This window comes from Ascaphus truei, chromosome 1 (genome assembly GCF_040206685.1).
Source record: "Ascaphus truei isolate aAscTru1 chromosome 1, aAscTru1.hap1, whole genome shotgun sequence".
NCBI lineage: Eukaryota > Metazoa > Chordata > Amphibia > Anura > Ascaphidae > Ascaphus > Ascaphus truei.
The window spans coordinates 174,280,650-174,296,880 of record NC_134483.1 but is presented as its reverse complement, the minus strand read 5'-3'; the positions used below and the strand labels follow the sequence as shown (position 1 = coordinate 174,296,880).

General features: G+C 44.4%; 1 protein-coding gene across 2 annotated transcripts in view; it reads right to left on the bottom strand.

Moving 5' to 3' along the window:
• VPS13A (vacuolar protein sorting 13 homolog A) overlaps positions 1 to 16,231 on the bottom strand; it is a 211,547-nt gene that overhangs the window by 47,647 nt on the left and 147,669 nt on the right. For both annotated transcript variants that reach the window (XM_075598717.1, XM_075598726.1), the window contains exons 48-52: positions 13,203 to 13,598; positions 10,902 to 11,006; positions 10,658 to 10,804; positions 4,065 to 4,193; positions 1,447 to 1,580 (exon numbers count right to left, since the gene is read on the bottom strand). In XM_075598717.1, the coding sequence (XP_075454832.1) occupies positions 1,447 to 1,580; positions 4,065 to 4,193; positions 10,658 to 10,804; positions 10,902 to 11,006; positions 13,203 to 13,598 (911 nt within the window). The remainder of the gene's footprint in view (positions 1 to 1,446; positions 1,581 to 4,064; positions 4,194 to 10,657; positions 10,805 to 10,901; positions 11,007 to 13,202; positions 13,599 to 16,231) is intronic.

Below are 16,231 nucleotides of genomic sequence, written 5' to 3'. Positions count from 1 at the left end.
AGCCTTCTTTCAGTAACCACTGTAATGCTTTGTCAGGAAAAAGGCAAATATAAATATCACTTATGAGCACAGGTTCACACACCTGACTTTCCCTATAATCTCTCAGCATAGAATTCTTCCACTGCAGCCAGGGATTCTGGGTAATGACATGCAAATGAACACTGTCACTTTTTGCTTCTTATCCACTTTAACTTGGACCCCTCTAAGCTTATGCCTGTCGTATTAAACAGCGTTTCAGCCCAGCCTGGGATAAATAAATGCCTTCGTAGTAAACATACTCAGTCAGCTGTTTTGACCTTTTGGGTCTCTTCAGTGTTAGGTTAGTTACTGGCTTGGCAATGTCAAGTTGGTAGTAACTACAAGCAGGTACACAAAATACGTTATGGGGAATTAAAAAGTGAACCCTCCACTGTACAGCAAATAATAATACAGTACCAATGGGAGAAAGGCAAAGAGCAAGGATTGGATTATAGGTAATGTTCAGCAACGTCCTTGTATTTCAGTCCCCTTCAGCACTGGACGGAATTGAAATGGAAGCAGCAGCAGCAGCAACCAGTAGCAGAGGAATTTAAAGCAGCATAATATTCCTCCATTAATAATCAATATGTTGCAATGTACTCCAGTAATAAGTATAAATATGTACTGTAATGATCATCACCCATCACTTCAGAAGCTAAAGACTTCTGTCTGCTCCTAATATACTCTAATCTCCTCCACGTACCATAAGGCCTTGGCCATGTTTGGCGCTTGCTGGCGGAAGCGTGCTGACGCGCGCTCCCGCTCAGCACTGAGTCCCTACAGCCGCAATTAGAGCGGCTTTAGTAGGGGCTCACCTGCGCTTCCGCGCGCTTGCGGAAGCGCAGGTCTTAGGGGAATTTAAAATTCCCCCGCTTGCCGGCGAGACAGGCCAGTCACGTGAGCGGTTCGCCCAATGAGGGCGAACCAGCTCCGTGACGTCACTGGCCCGCCCCCGGCCAGTGACGCGCCCGCCCCCGGCCCGCTTCCGGACGGCCTGCTGAGAGCGCTTGCGGTAAGCAACCGCAAGGCCAGGGAAAGCACCCGCTTTCCCTGAGCCTCAGCGCCCCAGCGGTAAGCGTGTCCGAGGCCTTAGAAACACCAATACTGGGTGGAAAATCGAAAACAGCTTTAATCCTATGCGCAGTAGGCACCATGCAACATTAACTTAGACACACATGGGTGGGCTAGTGGTAATGACATTTGTTTTCGAAGTAGAACACACAGACCAAGTGGAAACACCCTTTATCCCCTTGAGCCTGCAAATTCTCATTATGTTGGTTATATGCACTATAACATTATCATCAATGCTAAATAGACAATTTGATCTTGAACACTCACAAATAATAAAAGCCATGATGAATTCTCATGGTGGTTCCTTAAAAAAAAGTACCAAAACCAGCTAAAAGTAGTTATGCTTTCATATCTTACCTCTGGTAAAATTCGATAGTCTCTGACTTCGTATGGTTAATTAAAAGAAACGGAGCTGCACCAACATGATAATCTGAGAAAGTGACGAGCGTGGAATGTTCTCTTAGGGTGACATCCACGACAATGCCTCCAAGCTTAAAAATAAGAAAATAGGTATTACTTTTTTTTTTTATGGCTGCTGTGCATTGTTTTCTATGGTAAAATGGGGAAAGGGGTCATAAGAGAACGAATGGGTTTAAAATAGCTGTAATACTCTAACCATTTTGGTGTCAGTAAACTACACAGCAATTAGTTATAGGGCAAAAGAATATTGTATTAATAAAGTTAATCAAAATTCTTTGTCCTATAGTCAACTACTTAGGGTTTGTAGAAATGTAAGTGATGAGTGTCTTGGACAATAGGACAAACCAGATGATTAATACGTTTGTGCAACGTAGTTATTCCGCAAGAAAACTACAGATGTTAAAGATTACAGCTCTTTCTTCAGATAGGAATAAATTGTTATGGGCTACAACATCACACACATCAGTGACAGGAAGGATACCAGTGGAACCACATATTCCCGTGTCAAGAAAAGTTGAATCAATAATTAAAAAGAATTGGTATATTTTACAGAGAGATGAGAACATTTCAGAGACATTTCGACTACCACAGTTGATGTCCTATAGAAGATCGGGCAACCCAAGGGACAGATTAATAAGATTAGATTTTTGAAGTAACCCATCTAGCTCTATAACCAGTGGGTAGCTAATTAAACCCATAGGTATGTATCCATGCAGCTGTTATGTTCAATATAATGAGATAATTAAAGGAGACAAGTTTTTACATCCACAAACTAGGAAATAATTTAACATCAGGAGTGGCTCAGTGAGTAGAGACACAGACTGTAAACAATGACACAGAATTTGAATCAGGGGAATGTGGTTCAATTCCCGGTGTCGTCTCCTTTTGTTTTTTGCAAAATCATAAATTGTAAGCTCATCTTGGCAGGGACGGTGGCTGTAAAAATGTTATGTGCTGCGCACTATACTGTAATTGTGAAGCGCTTTAGGTCCCATTGGGAGAAAAGCTCTATATGAAATAAAGTTATTTTATTATATCTGCCAATCGTATTTCGTAGTTTAGCTACTCAAAAGCCTGTGTGGCATTGTTGGTGTTGGGGAGATCTCTAATACCTTCCCTAGGCGTATCAGCGAGCAGCAGTCTCATTAAAGATTATTTTGACCAGTCACCAGACATTTTGGTGAATTTAAACAGTGAGTTAAGATATCAAATGATTTGACATATTTTTACACAAGAAGGGGAGGAAACAGACAGACGTCTTAACTAAAGGAATTATTTTGGATTCATAAATTGGATTCCATGACACCCAATGGTTTAAAATGGAGGAAAAGATGTATCCTGTTTTCTGTAATGTATAATTCTCTATATCAGTGGTTTTCAACCTTTTCTTGGTTAAGGAATTCCAGAATTAGATTGTAAAATTCCAGGGAACCCCAATCCCCTCCCCCCAGTCTGTCCCCCCTTTCGTGTCTCTACCCCTAACTCTCGCCCACCCTCCTGTCTCTGACTGCCCTCCCACCCCCACCACCTTCATTTCTCTTCTCCTCACACACACGCTCCCTCTCCCAAACTCACACACACTCTTCTCCCACACTCGCACTAAGGGAGCTGTCGGCACGCAGCAAATATCCTGGCAGTAAAAGCGCACGCTCTTACCCGATCCTTCCTCTCCCTCCTGTCAGACGGAAATTCAACGTGACATCCGGCACCCACAGGAGCAAGCAGGGAGAGGAAGAATAGCAATGACCGGGCGGCTGCTGCTCAGTTCGGGAGCCGCCAGGTGACTGCTACGTTGGAGAGTTGTCTCATCTTTCCCTCCCTTGTGGCCAGGGAACGAACGTTTGCGGAATCCTGGTTGAAAATCACTGCTCTATATATATATCAATTATTCCTCTGACCCGGTCTAGGGATTCTAAAATATAATTGACACTAATATGTAATATCCCAATGCATGATCATGTGGTTGTTTGATACTTTGTCACAGTCTGGGTTAAACAACTGCATGTCTAATAAACATACTCAGACAGCATTTTGACCTTTTGGGTCTCATCAGTGTGAAGATGGTTACTGACCTTACAATGTGAAGCTGGTAGTGGCCACAAACGAGGTACACACAAAAAAATTACGGGGAGTAAAACCAAGTGACAAAAACCCTTCACCGTACAGCATGCAACAAACAAGACAGGTGAATGTGATACTATTTGTAATTTACCCATAAATACGCACATTGTATAAATGCTGTTCCTAGCTTGTTTGATGATGTGATATTTTTCTGTGACTATAGTACAATGTTATACTGTATTGAATACATTTTTTCTTGAACATCTTTTGGTGTCTTAGGCTTCTTCTATTGTTAGTACTTGATATTTTCTTGGGAGTGAGATACCATCTGAGGGATCACATGGTACATTTTTTTTTTCATTTTACTATTGAGATTTTCCCCCCTATATTTTACCCAATGGGAGTGATGTTAGCAGTTCCTCATATTTAACATTCCTTCCTTGCACATCGTTCTTGCTGGGCTGGAATCTACTAAGTAGTATACACATTGTTACCTTATTATCAAGATGTAGTAAAGTACAGTTATCTTGTTTATTAAACTGTATCTTCTTGGGCAGCATCTGGCAGCTTTCAACTTGAACACGCAATTTATTAGTGTTCGTTTCAGGCCAAAAGGGGATGCACTAAAATAATAAAAATAAGATGTACAGTTAAACAGTATGGGAAAAAAAACATTTAGTTTTTGTATAAAAAAAATTGTGTGTGTGTAACACTGCTTCCCCAACCCTATGGGAGATGAGACCGCTACTATGTGTGTGTGTGTGTGTGTATGTGTGGTGCTTTTACCTGTGGCTCACAGGAGGCCTGAACTTCCGCTGCTGGGAGCCTGGGGTGTACCTGATCCGTCTGGTGATGGCACCTCCACATGCGCGGGATCCTAACTAAGTTGGATAACCCCGTCACAGGACCAAATACAAGAATACACACAATGGTATACAAACCAGTTTAATACATGCAGATAATAAAAGGAATAACAATGTAACACCCACACCAAATAGGCCACGTAAGGCCGTAATCCCAAAGTGCCCTCCAACACAATGTCCACACCCTGATGGGATATCCCCCATAAGTACTGAGGTGCCCCTAGACACACAACCATCGTGGTATCCACAAGAGTCAACCCCACTCAATGTGTGCGACAGCGCTGCCCACAATTACAATGTTTGATTTGTTGGTGCATTTGGAGATGTGGTGATACCTGCCGGGTGCTCCAGCACCCGGTAGCGCCGACTGAAGACAAGAGGGGCCGTCCGGTCCCACGCCGTCGTCGTCAGCGATGAATCTGCCTCCACGTGTGGTGGTATCCAGCTGGAGGTTCCTACCTTAACAGTCTCTTTATTCGTTGGTGGTCTGGTCCCAGACCACAGGCTGCATGGCATCCCTTACTGTGTCCCTGACACTAAGGAGGTAATGGGGCAGTGTCCCTGTCTAAGGACCTTTCCCAGTAGCAACCACAAACTATACAGGGGAGTCGGGGCCTAGCTGGGGCCTATGGGGGTCTCTGGCCTAGTGCAGGGGCCACAGACACCCTGCACACACACCCTACCCTCACCTTGTCCCAGCTCAAACTTTCGTGGTCTCTGGCACACCAAATGTATCATTGACTTAGCTTAGTCATGTGGTACATTGCCCCTGTACATTCTGGGGGCTGTAGTCCCCGAGGAGCTTATTCCCCTAATGGCCACCACTACATTCACGCTACTGCGCATGCACAACTCCACTGCGCATGCGCGGCTATTTCTAAGATAGTGGCGCCCTGCAAATGAAGCCGCCGGGAGCCTCTGGCAACTCAGTCACCTCCCTGACGCAGCTCTCCCCCCGCACACCGCCGACACCTGCCTCCGCTACCACAAGCCGCCGTGCCGGGAGGCAAGGGTAAGAAGGGGGACCTGGTCACATTCTCCCCCTGGTGAAAAGACCAACGGCCCCGCTTGGGATCAGTATAACGCATAACCACAACAAAATTATATAATAAAAATGCATTGCAATATGTACAACTTAGCACATTGTCATAACTCTACATCAAGTTATACATTTCCGTGAACATCACAATGACAGATTTCATTGTGCTGCGAGACCACTGATGAGCCTCATAGTGGGGTGCCTCAAATGAATCATAGGCTACCCGGTTGGGAGGGTACTTAACACGTTGGCTTTGGGCGAAGCTCTTCTTCAACTCCCTCTGGGGAGTATTCACCGTACTCTTGAGGCTCAATCTCTCTCATTGGGGGTACTACAGTCTCTAAAATGTCTCTGAGGTATAAAGCAAGGAATTCTGGGATCCAGAGGGGGCTCATTGGAGCCACCTGAGTAGGTGTCTGTTGCTTGGGCCCATTACCTGTTGCTCCTTTGGGAGGTGCCCCTTGACTTTGGTCTGTTTTACTTGAGGGTCCTTCCCTAGGATCTACGGTTGTTTCAGTTACTGTTTCTTCAGAACCTTCTGGCTCACCCGCACTGGCCAATGGTGTAGCCTCTGTTTCGGGTTCGTCATCCCCCACTTGTTACAGGTGTTCAGATGAGCCGATGCCTTCTCTGCAAGTTGGTAGGCTTGTTGCAGGCTTTCTTGGAGTCGTTTTGCTATCTGTTACGCATTCCAAAGTAGCTTATTTATTAATACCCTTTTGCTGTGGGACGCAATCTCTATGCCAACCCTGGAACTCCTGTATTGGAGGCGCAGGGACTGCTGATGATTACCAGGAAGTAATACCAGAGGATGCTCTACACGTGGACTCACAGAGGCAAGGATCCAAGCAGCCACAGTGGAAGGAGACATCCAGGCTTTCAACCCTTTAAGCCTGGTTGTGTCTTTCCAGATCTTAGGTCCAATACACTGAACCATTGGTTTCCAGAAAGCGCGTTGAGAATTTCTTCAATCCGCGGAAGAGTATACTGGTGTGGTTGTTCAAAGTCCAATAATCCACACACAGACGGACCGACCCATTCTTCTTCCGCACCACTACGATCGGTGACGCTTAGGGGCTACGGGATTCCGTCACAATCCCCACCGTCTCCATCTCTTGTATTACGTCTCATGTCCTCCACATCTCTGGGAGCGATGCGACAGGAACGCTCCCGGAAGAGCGTGGTATCATTTAGCCTGATGGTGTGCTGGGTGTTTCGGCTGCAGCCCACATTCATCTCACTGGTGGAGAACACATCCCGGCGTTCTTCCAACTTGGCCGTTAGCCGATCCTTCCACTCGGCAGACAGGGTTAAAGCCCCGAAGTCGAATGCCTGCCCAGCGGGTGGATCTTTCACGTCAGAGGTGTCCACTTGCGCGGCAATCGCCTTGACGGGAGTAACTTGGTATATCCTACCCAACGATTAACCTTGGTCGAAGGGCATGTATGGAGAGATGTTTTGGTTAGACACCTTGATATTTCCCGTCAGAACTGAGGACTTCCAATCCCATATATCGGGCACAAGCCTGTAACCTCGATAGGCATCGTCCTCTGGCGTACTCTCCAGAGAGAAGAGTTGATTGGCCTCGTCTCGGTCCGGATAGCAACACATACATGACCTTCACTCCCACTGGTGGAATCTCAGTCAACCCCTTGGCATGATTGAACAGGTCACCATATCCTTCATAAGCTGAGACCTTGCAGCACTCTTCCATCAGAACCGGATGGATCCATAGGGAAGAAAGGGTTAGTTCTGCGGCGTCCTGTAGGTAGGCTCAGATTACCGCCCGCACCACATCAGCATTGGTCCCCAAGATTGGGGAGCTCGGATGTTCGTGGGGCTCAGGGCATAGCAGAGCCTCAACATCCATGATGTGAGACTTGCCGGTATTTAACTGTGGTATCGCTATATGTACCCTTATCACGCCATCGATGTGGTAATCCTCATTGTTGAGTCCCCACAACTTCATTTTGTCCGACGACTGTAAGGGCAGGTGTTTAAGATATAGGTCGTAGAAGGGACGGTACACAATAGTCACTTGGGATCCGGTGTCCAGCAATGCCGATGCATAAATACCTTCCACCAGGATCCTTATGATAGTGGCCGGTCCCACCTGACTGCAGGCATCCAATTTGGGTGTTTCCTCTGGGCTTGGCGCTGGGGTGCTCTCCGATGCCACGGAGGGTGTTTCTGCAGGTTGCACTGTGTAAGTCATGATCTTAGGGTGGCCAAGGTTTTTTTTGGCTCCGAGTTCCGAGAGAAGTGATCCTTCTGGCCACAGTTGGAGCAGAAGGTAGAAGATTCTTTCCGGGGTGTTCTGGGCACTGAGGCAGGTGCCTTGGGAGAAGGTTTGTCTTCTGCACTTTCTGCCGCCTTAGGCTTTAGGGTAAACGTCCCTTTATTCCAATCCTTGGTGGACTCCTTTGAGGAGGACGCGTGTCTCAACTTTGGCAGTGTCACGAGATGTTCTGGGAATATGCACCTGCAAGAGGGTCTCTTGAGCTTGCACTCTATCTATAAGTTCCTCGAAAGGAACAGGATGCTCCAGGGAATGGACACAGCTGATTCAGATGGCGACCGGGTGCATGAGCAACGCTCCCCGCAGGAATTTTTGGGTATTGAACTTGTCGACCGGGTCCATAGGGCCAACTGAAGCCGAAGGAAGTCCGACACTTTCTCCCCCTCTTTTTGAGTAAGACCATGGAACCGAGCCATTAGAGAGATGGCATCGTCTGGGACACCATATGCTTTGACTAGAGCCAGGAGTAGAGCTTTAGCATCAGCTTCTGGGTGACAATGGCGGTAAAATCGTACCATGTTGGCGGCAGGAGGCCGCAGGCACTCCACGAGTCTATGTTTCTTAAACGCGTCCGTGCACGTCCATTCGGGCAGTACTTGCACCACCAGGGTGTGCCATTCCTCGAGTGCCTCTTCTAGTGGCATGGGCCACACCCCAGAGAATGCTTTTAACTTGCGGTAGGGTTGGACTATACTGACCTATATTCGCCATCAGTTGCTGTAAGGCCTCCACGAATCTTTGAGCTTCCCCTGGACCATGGGCACTCTAGTGGCTTTGTCCAGACCGTCGGCTGCCAGCTTCGCTCCGGCTAGGGCTCCCTGGGGGAAGAGATGGCTGTGGCCGCCTAACGCTCCTCCACGCTTGGGGCAGCTCTAGCGGCCTCTGTTCTGGTGCTCAGTCTAGGGTAGATAAGTGGACTTCCACCGGGTCGGGCTTCAGGAAGCTGCAGGAACTGTGGAGATTGTCTACTGGAATATTACAGCGACAATCAACCAGGAGCGTACTCCACTGGAAATCTGTCCCATTTAGCGTCCACAATACGTGCTTTTGTGAACCCTGGTATGTCTTAGTGTGGTTTGCAAGCTGGGCAGGGACAGGGCTACTGGGACTTGACTAATGGCGACCACGTGGCGAGGCGATGCGTGGCGTCACAGGGTCCACTCGTGGACGCTCTGGCAGAGACATGGTCCCTAATTTGGTCTGACTGCTTTTAGGCTTAGATTGGGCACCCCAGGTCTGAGATCTCAGCAGCACCTCCAAATGTAACACAGCTTCCCCCACCCTATGGGAGATGAGACGGCTACTACGTGTGTGTGTGTGTGTGTGTGGGGCTTTTACCTGAGGCTCGCAGGAGGCCTGAACCTCCGCTGCTGGGAGCCTGGGGTGTACCTGATCCGTCTGGTGACAGCGCCTCCACCTGTGTGGGATCCTAACTATGTTGGAACACAGGACCCAATACAAGAATGTACACAATGGTATAGATAACAGTTTAATACATGCAGATCATAATAGGAATAACAATGTAACACCCACACCAAATAGGCCACGCACGGCCGTAACCCCACTGTGCCCTCCAACACAATGTCCACACCCTGATGGGATATTCCCCCAAAGTACTGAGCTGCCTCTGGACACCCAACCACCCTGGTGTCCACAAGAGTCAACCCACCCAATGTGTGCGACAGCACTGTCCACAATTAAAGTGTGATTTGTTGGTGCACTTGCAGATGTGGTGATACCTGCCGAGTGCTCCAGCACCCGGTAGCACCGACTGAGGACAACAGGGGCCGTCCGGTCCCACGCCATCGACAGTGATGAGTCTGCCTCCAAGTGGGGTGGTATCCAGCTGGTGGGTCCCACCTTAACAGTCTCTTTATTCGTTGGTGGTCTGGTCCCAGATCACAGGCTGCAGCTGCTGCGCGGCGTCCCTTACTGTGTCCCTGACACGAAGGAGGTAATGGGGCAGTGTCCCTGTGTAAGGGCCTGTCCCAGTAGCAACCACAAACTATAGAGTGGAGTCAGGCCCTAGCTGGGGTGTATTGGGGTCTCTGGCCTAGTGCAGGGGTCACAGACACCCTGCACACACACCTGGCCTGGCCACATGTGTAAGAAAACTGCCATCAAAACTGTCAAGTTATTCAGCAACAGAGCTTTTACTCCCCCCCAAAAAATAACAGGCCGCAATAAAGTAATATTCAGCATGAAGAATTTTAAAGAAACACAGTGGCTCTGATAGATTTAAAACTTCAGACCCCAAAGACTTACCCAATACCCTCTTATTCCTTGTACAAACACAATGCCATTAAGACTGACTTATTCAGTATTTAAGCAATTGTCTGCTGTGAACCTTTTCTCAAATAAGGTCCACGGTTGGTTAGAGGGAAGAGGATGCAACAGACGAGCATACAAAATACACATTGTAGGCCCTGTTATGATAAGCAGAATTTACATTTCCTCTTTGAAATACGATCAGTGGGAGCTCCAAAAGTAGAAAATCACAGCACACAACAATGATTTAGAAGTGGAAGGATTTTTCTAAACTGGTGCTACAAAAAGATGCCAAGTTAGTCCCATCAAGTAGCCAACTAGTAATTGCATACAAAGCAAAACAAGATAGTGGAAGCACCACGCCGTAAACCAAACATTCCTCTGTGAACACACAAAAATATTGAAGCAGTAATTTGGCTTTTGACTTTGTGCTGCCACTAAACTTTTTTTTCCAACTTTATGCACTTATTTGTTGGCTACTTTGTGTGACCTGATAATCAGATACCAATTGATAGTGTTATTGGCATTGACATTACAAGAAAATTAAGGGCTATAAGTGAACACAAATGTCATAGGGCAAAACCAACTATATCCACTATAATACGAAAAATGATTTACCTGTTCAGAACCAACTGTGATCCATTTTTCCATGCCATCTTCCACCACATCTAACCTGTAGTTGCTTCTGTTCGTAACCATAAAGAATGGAGTAAATGTAACAATTCTAGTGAGATTGAAACTGCTGGCATAAATGGTGACACCAACCTGATTTTGAAGACAAATGATTAAAATTATTTTCTTCCTGTTAAAATAACATACAATAGAAATGTACTGAAGTACTGTACATCAAAGACCAACTCACTTGATAGTCCAGTTTCTGACTCTTGCATTTAACAGCACCGTGAGTGCCAACAGTATCCAGGGAAAATGGGTCTGATAATTCACTGTCAGTTATCTTGAGCTGCGCCTGCAAAAAAACATTTCAAACATGACTCCATACAATTCTGTATTGCAACTATATAACTAAACAGACTTGTTGCATGCAATACCACAAGATAACAGCAATTATACTGATCACCCTACCAATATCAATCAGTATGTGAAATATATATAATAGAAAATGCATTCGGCGCAATAAGACAATATAGTGTATTATAGAACCCCTTAATTACTGAGGGAATAGAATGTTGATAGTAAATCATAAATGGCAATATGTACAGTAGAAATTCAAAGTCACTGGAACTGGAAAAACTATACACCGTTTGGAATGACAATAAAAACTAATAGAGATTCAAAAAAGTGTGTCAATTTCTTTTCTGTAATTTTAGTTTTTTTAGCTTGAGACAAAAGGTGGCACTGTGTGCTCATTTGCATGTCATTTCCCAGAATCCCTTGCTGCAGTGGAAGTGCTGTGTGCTGGGTGATGATGGTTAAAGGCGGGGTTGCAGACCTGTCTAAGACATGCAAATGAACATACAGTAATATTTCCATTTGCTATATGCTTTACTGTGGAGGGTTTTTGTCACTTTTTTTACCCACCATAACCTTAATAAGTGTGGTATAAATACACACACACACACACACACACAGCGTAATATGGACAAATAAATTAAAATATGGACAACAAGGTCCGCTAGCAATGTAAAAAAGAATAAACATGGAAAGATAAAATGTCAACCAGTGATGCTGAAACTCTGTGGAGTATTTTTAGAAGGCCTGAAGGGCTAATATTTTTAATATTTTGAAAAGGCCTGAAGGGCTAATAGTCTCTGAGGACAAGTTGAATGCCAATGGACAATTGCAGCAATTGCGTGTGTTCAAACAACAGAGTCCCATTCAGTGCGGTGAGGAAGTGTAGATGTTAACTCCAGCGGTACGAATAGGTATTGATCCAGAATATATGATGTTAATTGCCCCTCTACTACTGTGGGGAAATCCCAATATAACGAACTGATTCGGGATCTACACATGCTGTGTACACGTCAGCTGGGACCATGGTAGGTAACGGGGGCTGGTTGTAGCAGACCTGATGTGTGTAAAGTCTGTATGCACAAACTGTGATTCCACCGGAGTACCTTAATCAGTGGATGATATCCGCAGAAGTTCGGTGTTTGAGTGAAGTCCCATGCGTCTAAGGTCTGAGTCTGCTGACTACAGCTGCGCCGGAAATCGCTCTTTTACTCTCTTGGAAGGAATAAAGGAGTGATTTCTGGCGCAGCTGTAGTCAGTGTATGTGTCTATGTTTGTGTGTCTGTGTGTGTCTGTGTGTGTCTATACACACACACACACACACACACACACACACACATATATATATATATATATATGACACACACACACTAAATTAGACAAATACTTAGGGTCACATGCATCAAGTGTTGGTTATCGCACATGTTCCAGAGTTGACACCTATTGACTTGAATGAGAATAATATCCTGTAACGTTACTTGATGCATGTGCCATTTATTTCCTTTTTTATGTATGAACAATCTTCTGTACACTGGGTCCTTGGCTAGCTGGCAATGTTTTGGCTCGGGTGCAAACCAACCCAACAGGCCCAAAAATCAGGGGTCCAAAACACCATTCACACATGCATGCACACCAGAACAGTAACATATTTTTAATTTCCCTACAAATGACAATCCAAACAAACTATAAATCCACACCACACACCCCCAAACACACACGCTAAAAGTCCTTAAACCTATATTGTGAATGAATTATCTAAGCCAAAAAAATCAATTTTTCCATAGGATATTCACAATCCTGGTTCCAGTCTCTGTCCTAAGAAAACATGGGACTGGTTATCTATATGGTCTGTATAGTGAAATGTATACATTTATATCTGCTTTTTGTATATTTGTATATTAACATTGTAATACAATTTTGCTAGTGTGAGGGGTACCTACTTTAGTATTTTACTCACCTTCACAATAGTGCTGCAGAAACAAACATATAAGCTATGTAAACCCCTAATTTAGTCTAACAATTATTATTATGTGCCCATTTCCTGTGATGAGAATAAGTGGGTTTATAGGTTATTAATTATAAAGTATCTATGTATTCAGGTTTTTTCAAATCACCAGCTTGTAATCAAACGAAGTTGGCTGCACCAAACGCTTTCAGGTTTTCATAACATACATCCACATTTCACTTACAATACCTTGTTATTTTGGAAAAAATTCTTTGGCTTGAAGGAAAAAAGAAGTGGCTTCTTGTGATTGGCAGGATGTTTTCGGTGAATGTCATCAGCTTTGTACTGCAGCATTCGCCCAGTTTTATTTACCATCCAATATGGACTATGAAATGCAATTATTGTTTGGCCAGTGGTGTATGTCACGTGGACAGCGATATCCAGCTCGGCTTTCTCCAGGTCCGTGACACATTGCAGCGTTATAAAGTGAATGTCTTGCTGCTTGCTTGCTATGTCATATTTGCCTTTCCAATTTAGTTCAAGATAATTTATTAGTTGTAACTCTAGCTTGGTGTGATCCAAGGTTGCATTATGTATCTGGGCTGAACATCCATCTTCTACCAGAATCGTATCATTACCGACACCCTAAAAAAAGAGAAACCACAGGAACATATTGACTTGTGCATTTTGTTAAAATCCATCAACAGTTACATATATTATCTTCTTCCTTCAATTAAAAGAAAATATCCTAAAAAACAGAGTTAGTCATCTGTTGACCCTCTTTAAAGATATTATAAATATGCACAACTATTAATGCAGTATAAAAATGTCCCTTTGTCACATTCAAATACCAACGCCTCCAATGCTGCATTGCACTGCACCTCTGCCAGTGTAAACATTAACAGTCGTAAACTTTAATAACAAGAGTGCTCATGTGATGACATTTAGAGCAACCAGTAGTATAAACTGTGGGGGAAGCGGAAGAGATTTGAACCCCTGCTCTGCCCAATACTTTTTCAAGATAGTAATGTTGGTACGGTGCTATACCTGGGATACTGTAGTTTCTTATTATGTGTTATTTATATCTTATTATTTATATGATTGTAACTATTACTGCTGTGAAGCACTATGTAAATAAAGACATACATACATACATTGTTTATAACTATGCACAAAGAAAAGTGAGGAAATCCACATAAGTAAGGACTCAAGTACCTTGTGTTGTAGAATATGTAATATGAATTGTAGGTAAAACTTATTGTTTTATTAGATCATTTAAAAATGGGATGAATTTAGATAAACACTCAACAGCGATAGTTGGCTAGTTGTTAAAACCTTGCCAGAGTCTCGGTGGTGTCAATTTTAGTATAGACACCTTACTTGAAAGTTGAATACTTCTGTATGGTTAATAGGGGGCCTTATATCACAGTCTTTTGCACTCAATGTTCACAGGGATATTGTTTTCTTGTGAACTCTCCGAAAATGCTCATGCAAAGTATAGTAACGTTATACACTCATGAGCACACCTGATATCCTTAGTATTTTTAGATTCACCTGTAAGCGTGTTCAAGTTTGTGTGGTAATATAATTCCATTTCCCTCTCACAAGTATGACACCTTGGTAGTTGGAACCCAAGTATATATTTTCAAAGCTCACTATGCATGTGGTGGATTGATTGTGGTTGCTTACCCATGGGAGGTCTGTTACCTATGGATTGCAATTATCTGACCACTGTGAGGATTAAAAGGAATCCCTTAGAGTATTTCTTAGGATTCAACGACCAGAGATCTAAGTATATGTGTATTTCTTCAGCAAGTAGTTGTTCTGATGTAGCCTTATAGACATAATACATATGTACCTATGGTTCCCAGCACACAATCAAGAGAAAGAAAACTGATAATCAGCCAAAGGTATATATTTAATGTGTATGCAGATAAATACACAAACAAATGATGAGGAATGGAGAATGCAAGTGTAAAGAATACTATAGGTGCGAATACCACCTGAGGAGAAAAGGTACACTGGAGGCTAAGGAACGTGGGCAAAGAGGGGTGGGAAAACAGAAGCAGGGAGGGGGGGAGTGGGGGAAGGAAGGGAATTGGAGGGAAAAACAAAGAACGTGGAGGAAACCAATGAAAAACAAGTAGAGGGGGGCAACGTTTCAGGGAATTAACCCCTTCTTCTGGCCTGTTCCCTACGGTCTGAATGACCACAGGTACTTCTCTCTCCCTTGATCCAAACCTCCAGACAACGCTAAACAACTAAAAGCAGCAGGCTAGCTATGTAAAGGACTCAACCCAGAACGAATGGGGGACGGGGGTAATAACGAGCAATGTCCTGGTTGCACAGTCCTAGTTATAAGTCAGTAGAGAAAGGGGAATGAGCCCAAGTCTACCTAATCACTAAACTAATGTGTGATAGTCCAAATGGCTCAATGCAGCAGGGTAGAGCAAAATTGCTCAACCAAATCCAGGAGCACCTAAAAGTGTAAAACACTCAAAGACAAATGGCAGTCCCCAAGGCAACTGAGATCTAAGTACAGTGAGAACAAGGTAAGTGCAGGCTCAAATGGAGTACGCTCAGTTTGTGGAAATCACAGGAACACTGCAGCCAGCTAGGCGAGTCAGTCTTGACTCACAGCAGGGTATTTAAACCCCTTGCTACAGCTTCACGCGACACTGGGGGGCGTGGCTCAAGTCCGTGAAGAGTGATGCCATTGGTTGTGCAGCTCAGTAGAGGAGCTGCTCCGTATTAGTGACGTCACTGTGTGCCCGGATGTGAAGGTGCTAATTACAGTGATTAAAAGAGGGGGTTAATAATTAATGAATATAAAAAATTAATTAAAATAAAATATGGATGAGGGTCATGATGAGCTGCAGCGTGTAATTTTCACATAATAGTGAATGGCTATGTTGAACCCTGCCAATGTCCTTAGATGCAGGGAGTGGCCCTTAACAGGATTCACTGGCTACTTATACAGTACTCAATGTAAATAGAGGGTCAAAGAGCCCTTGCTGTGTGCCTTTTCACTGAAACAAACTGCCTAATACACAGACCACGTAGATGTAGAAATTGGTCTTGGGAATACATATGTATTTTGGTGTAGTTTAGTCCGTGGCTGATTATGCCAGATGTAAGTAGAGTATCAAAGGATCCTTACTGAGTGCAGGAACTTGAACAAACTGCCTAGTGTAAAGACCACATAGTAGTGATGTACCGAGTACCCGGAATTACCCGGTGCCTTCCCAACTAATGGAAAGTGGGCCTGGCACCGGGTA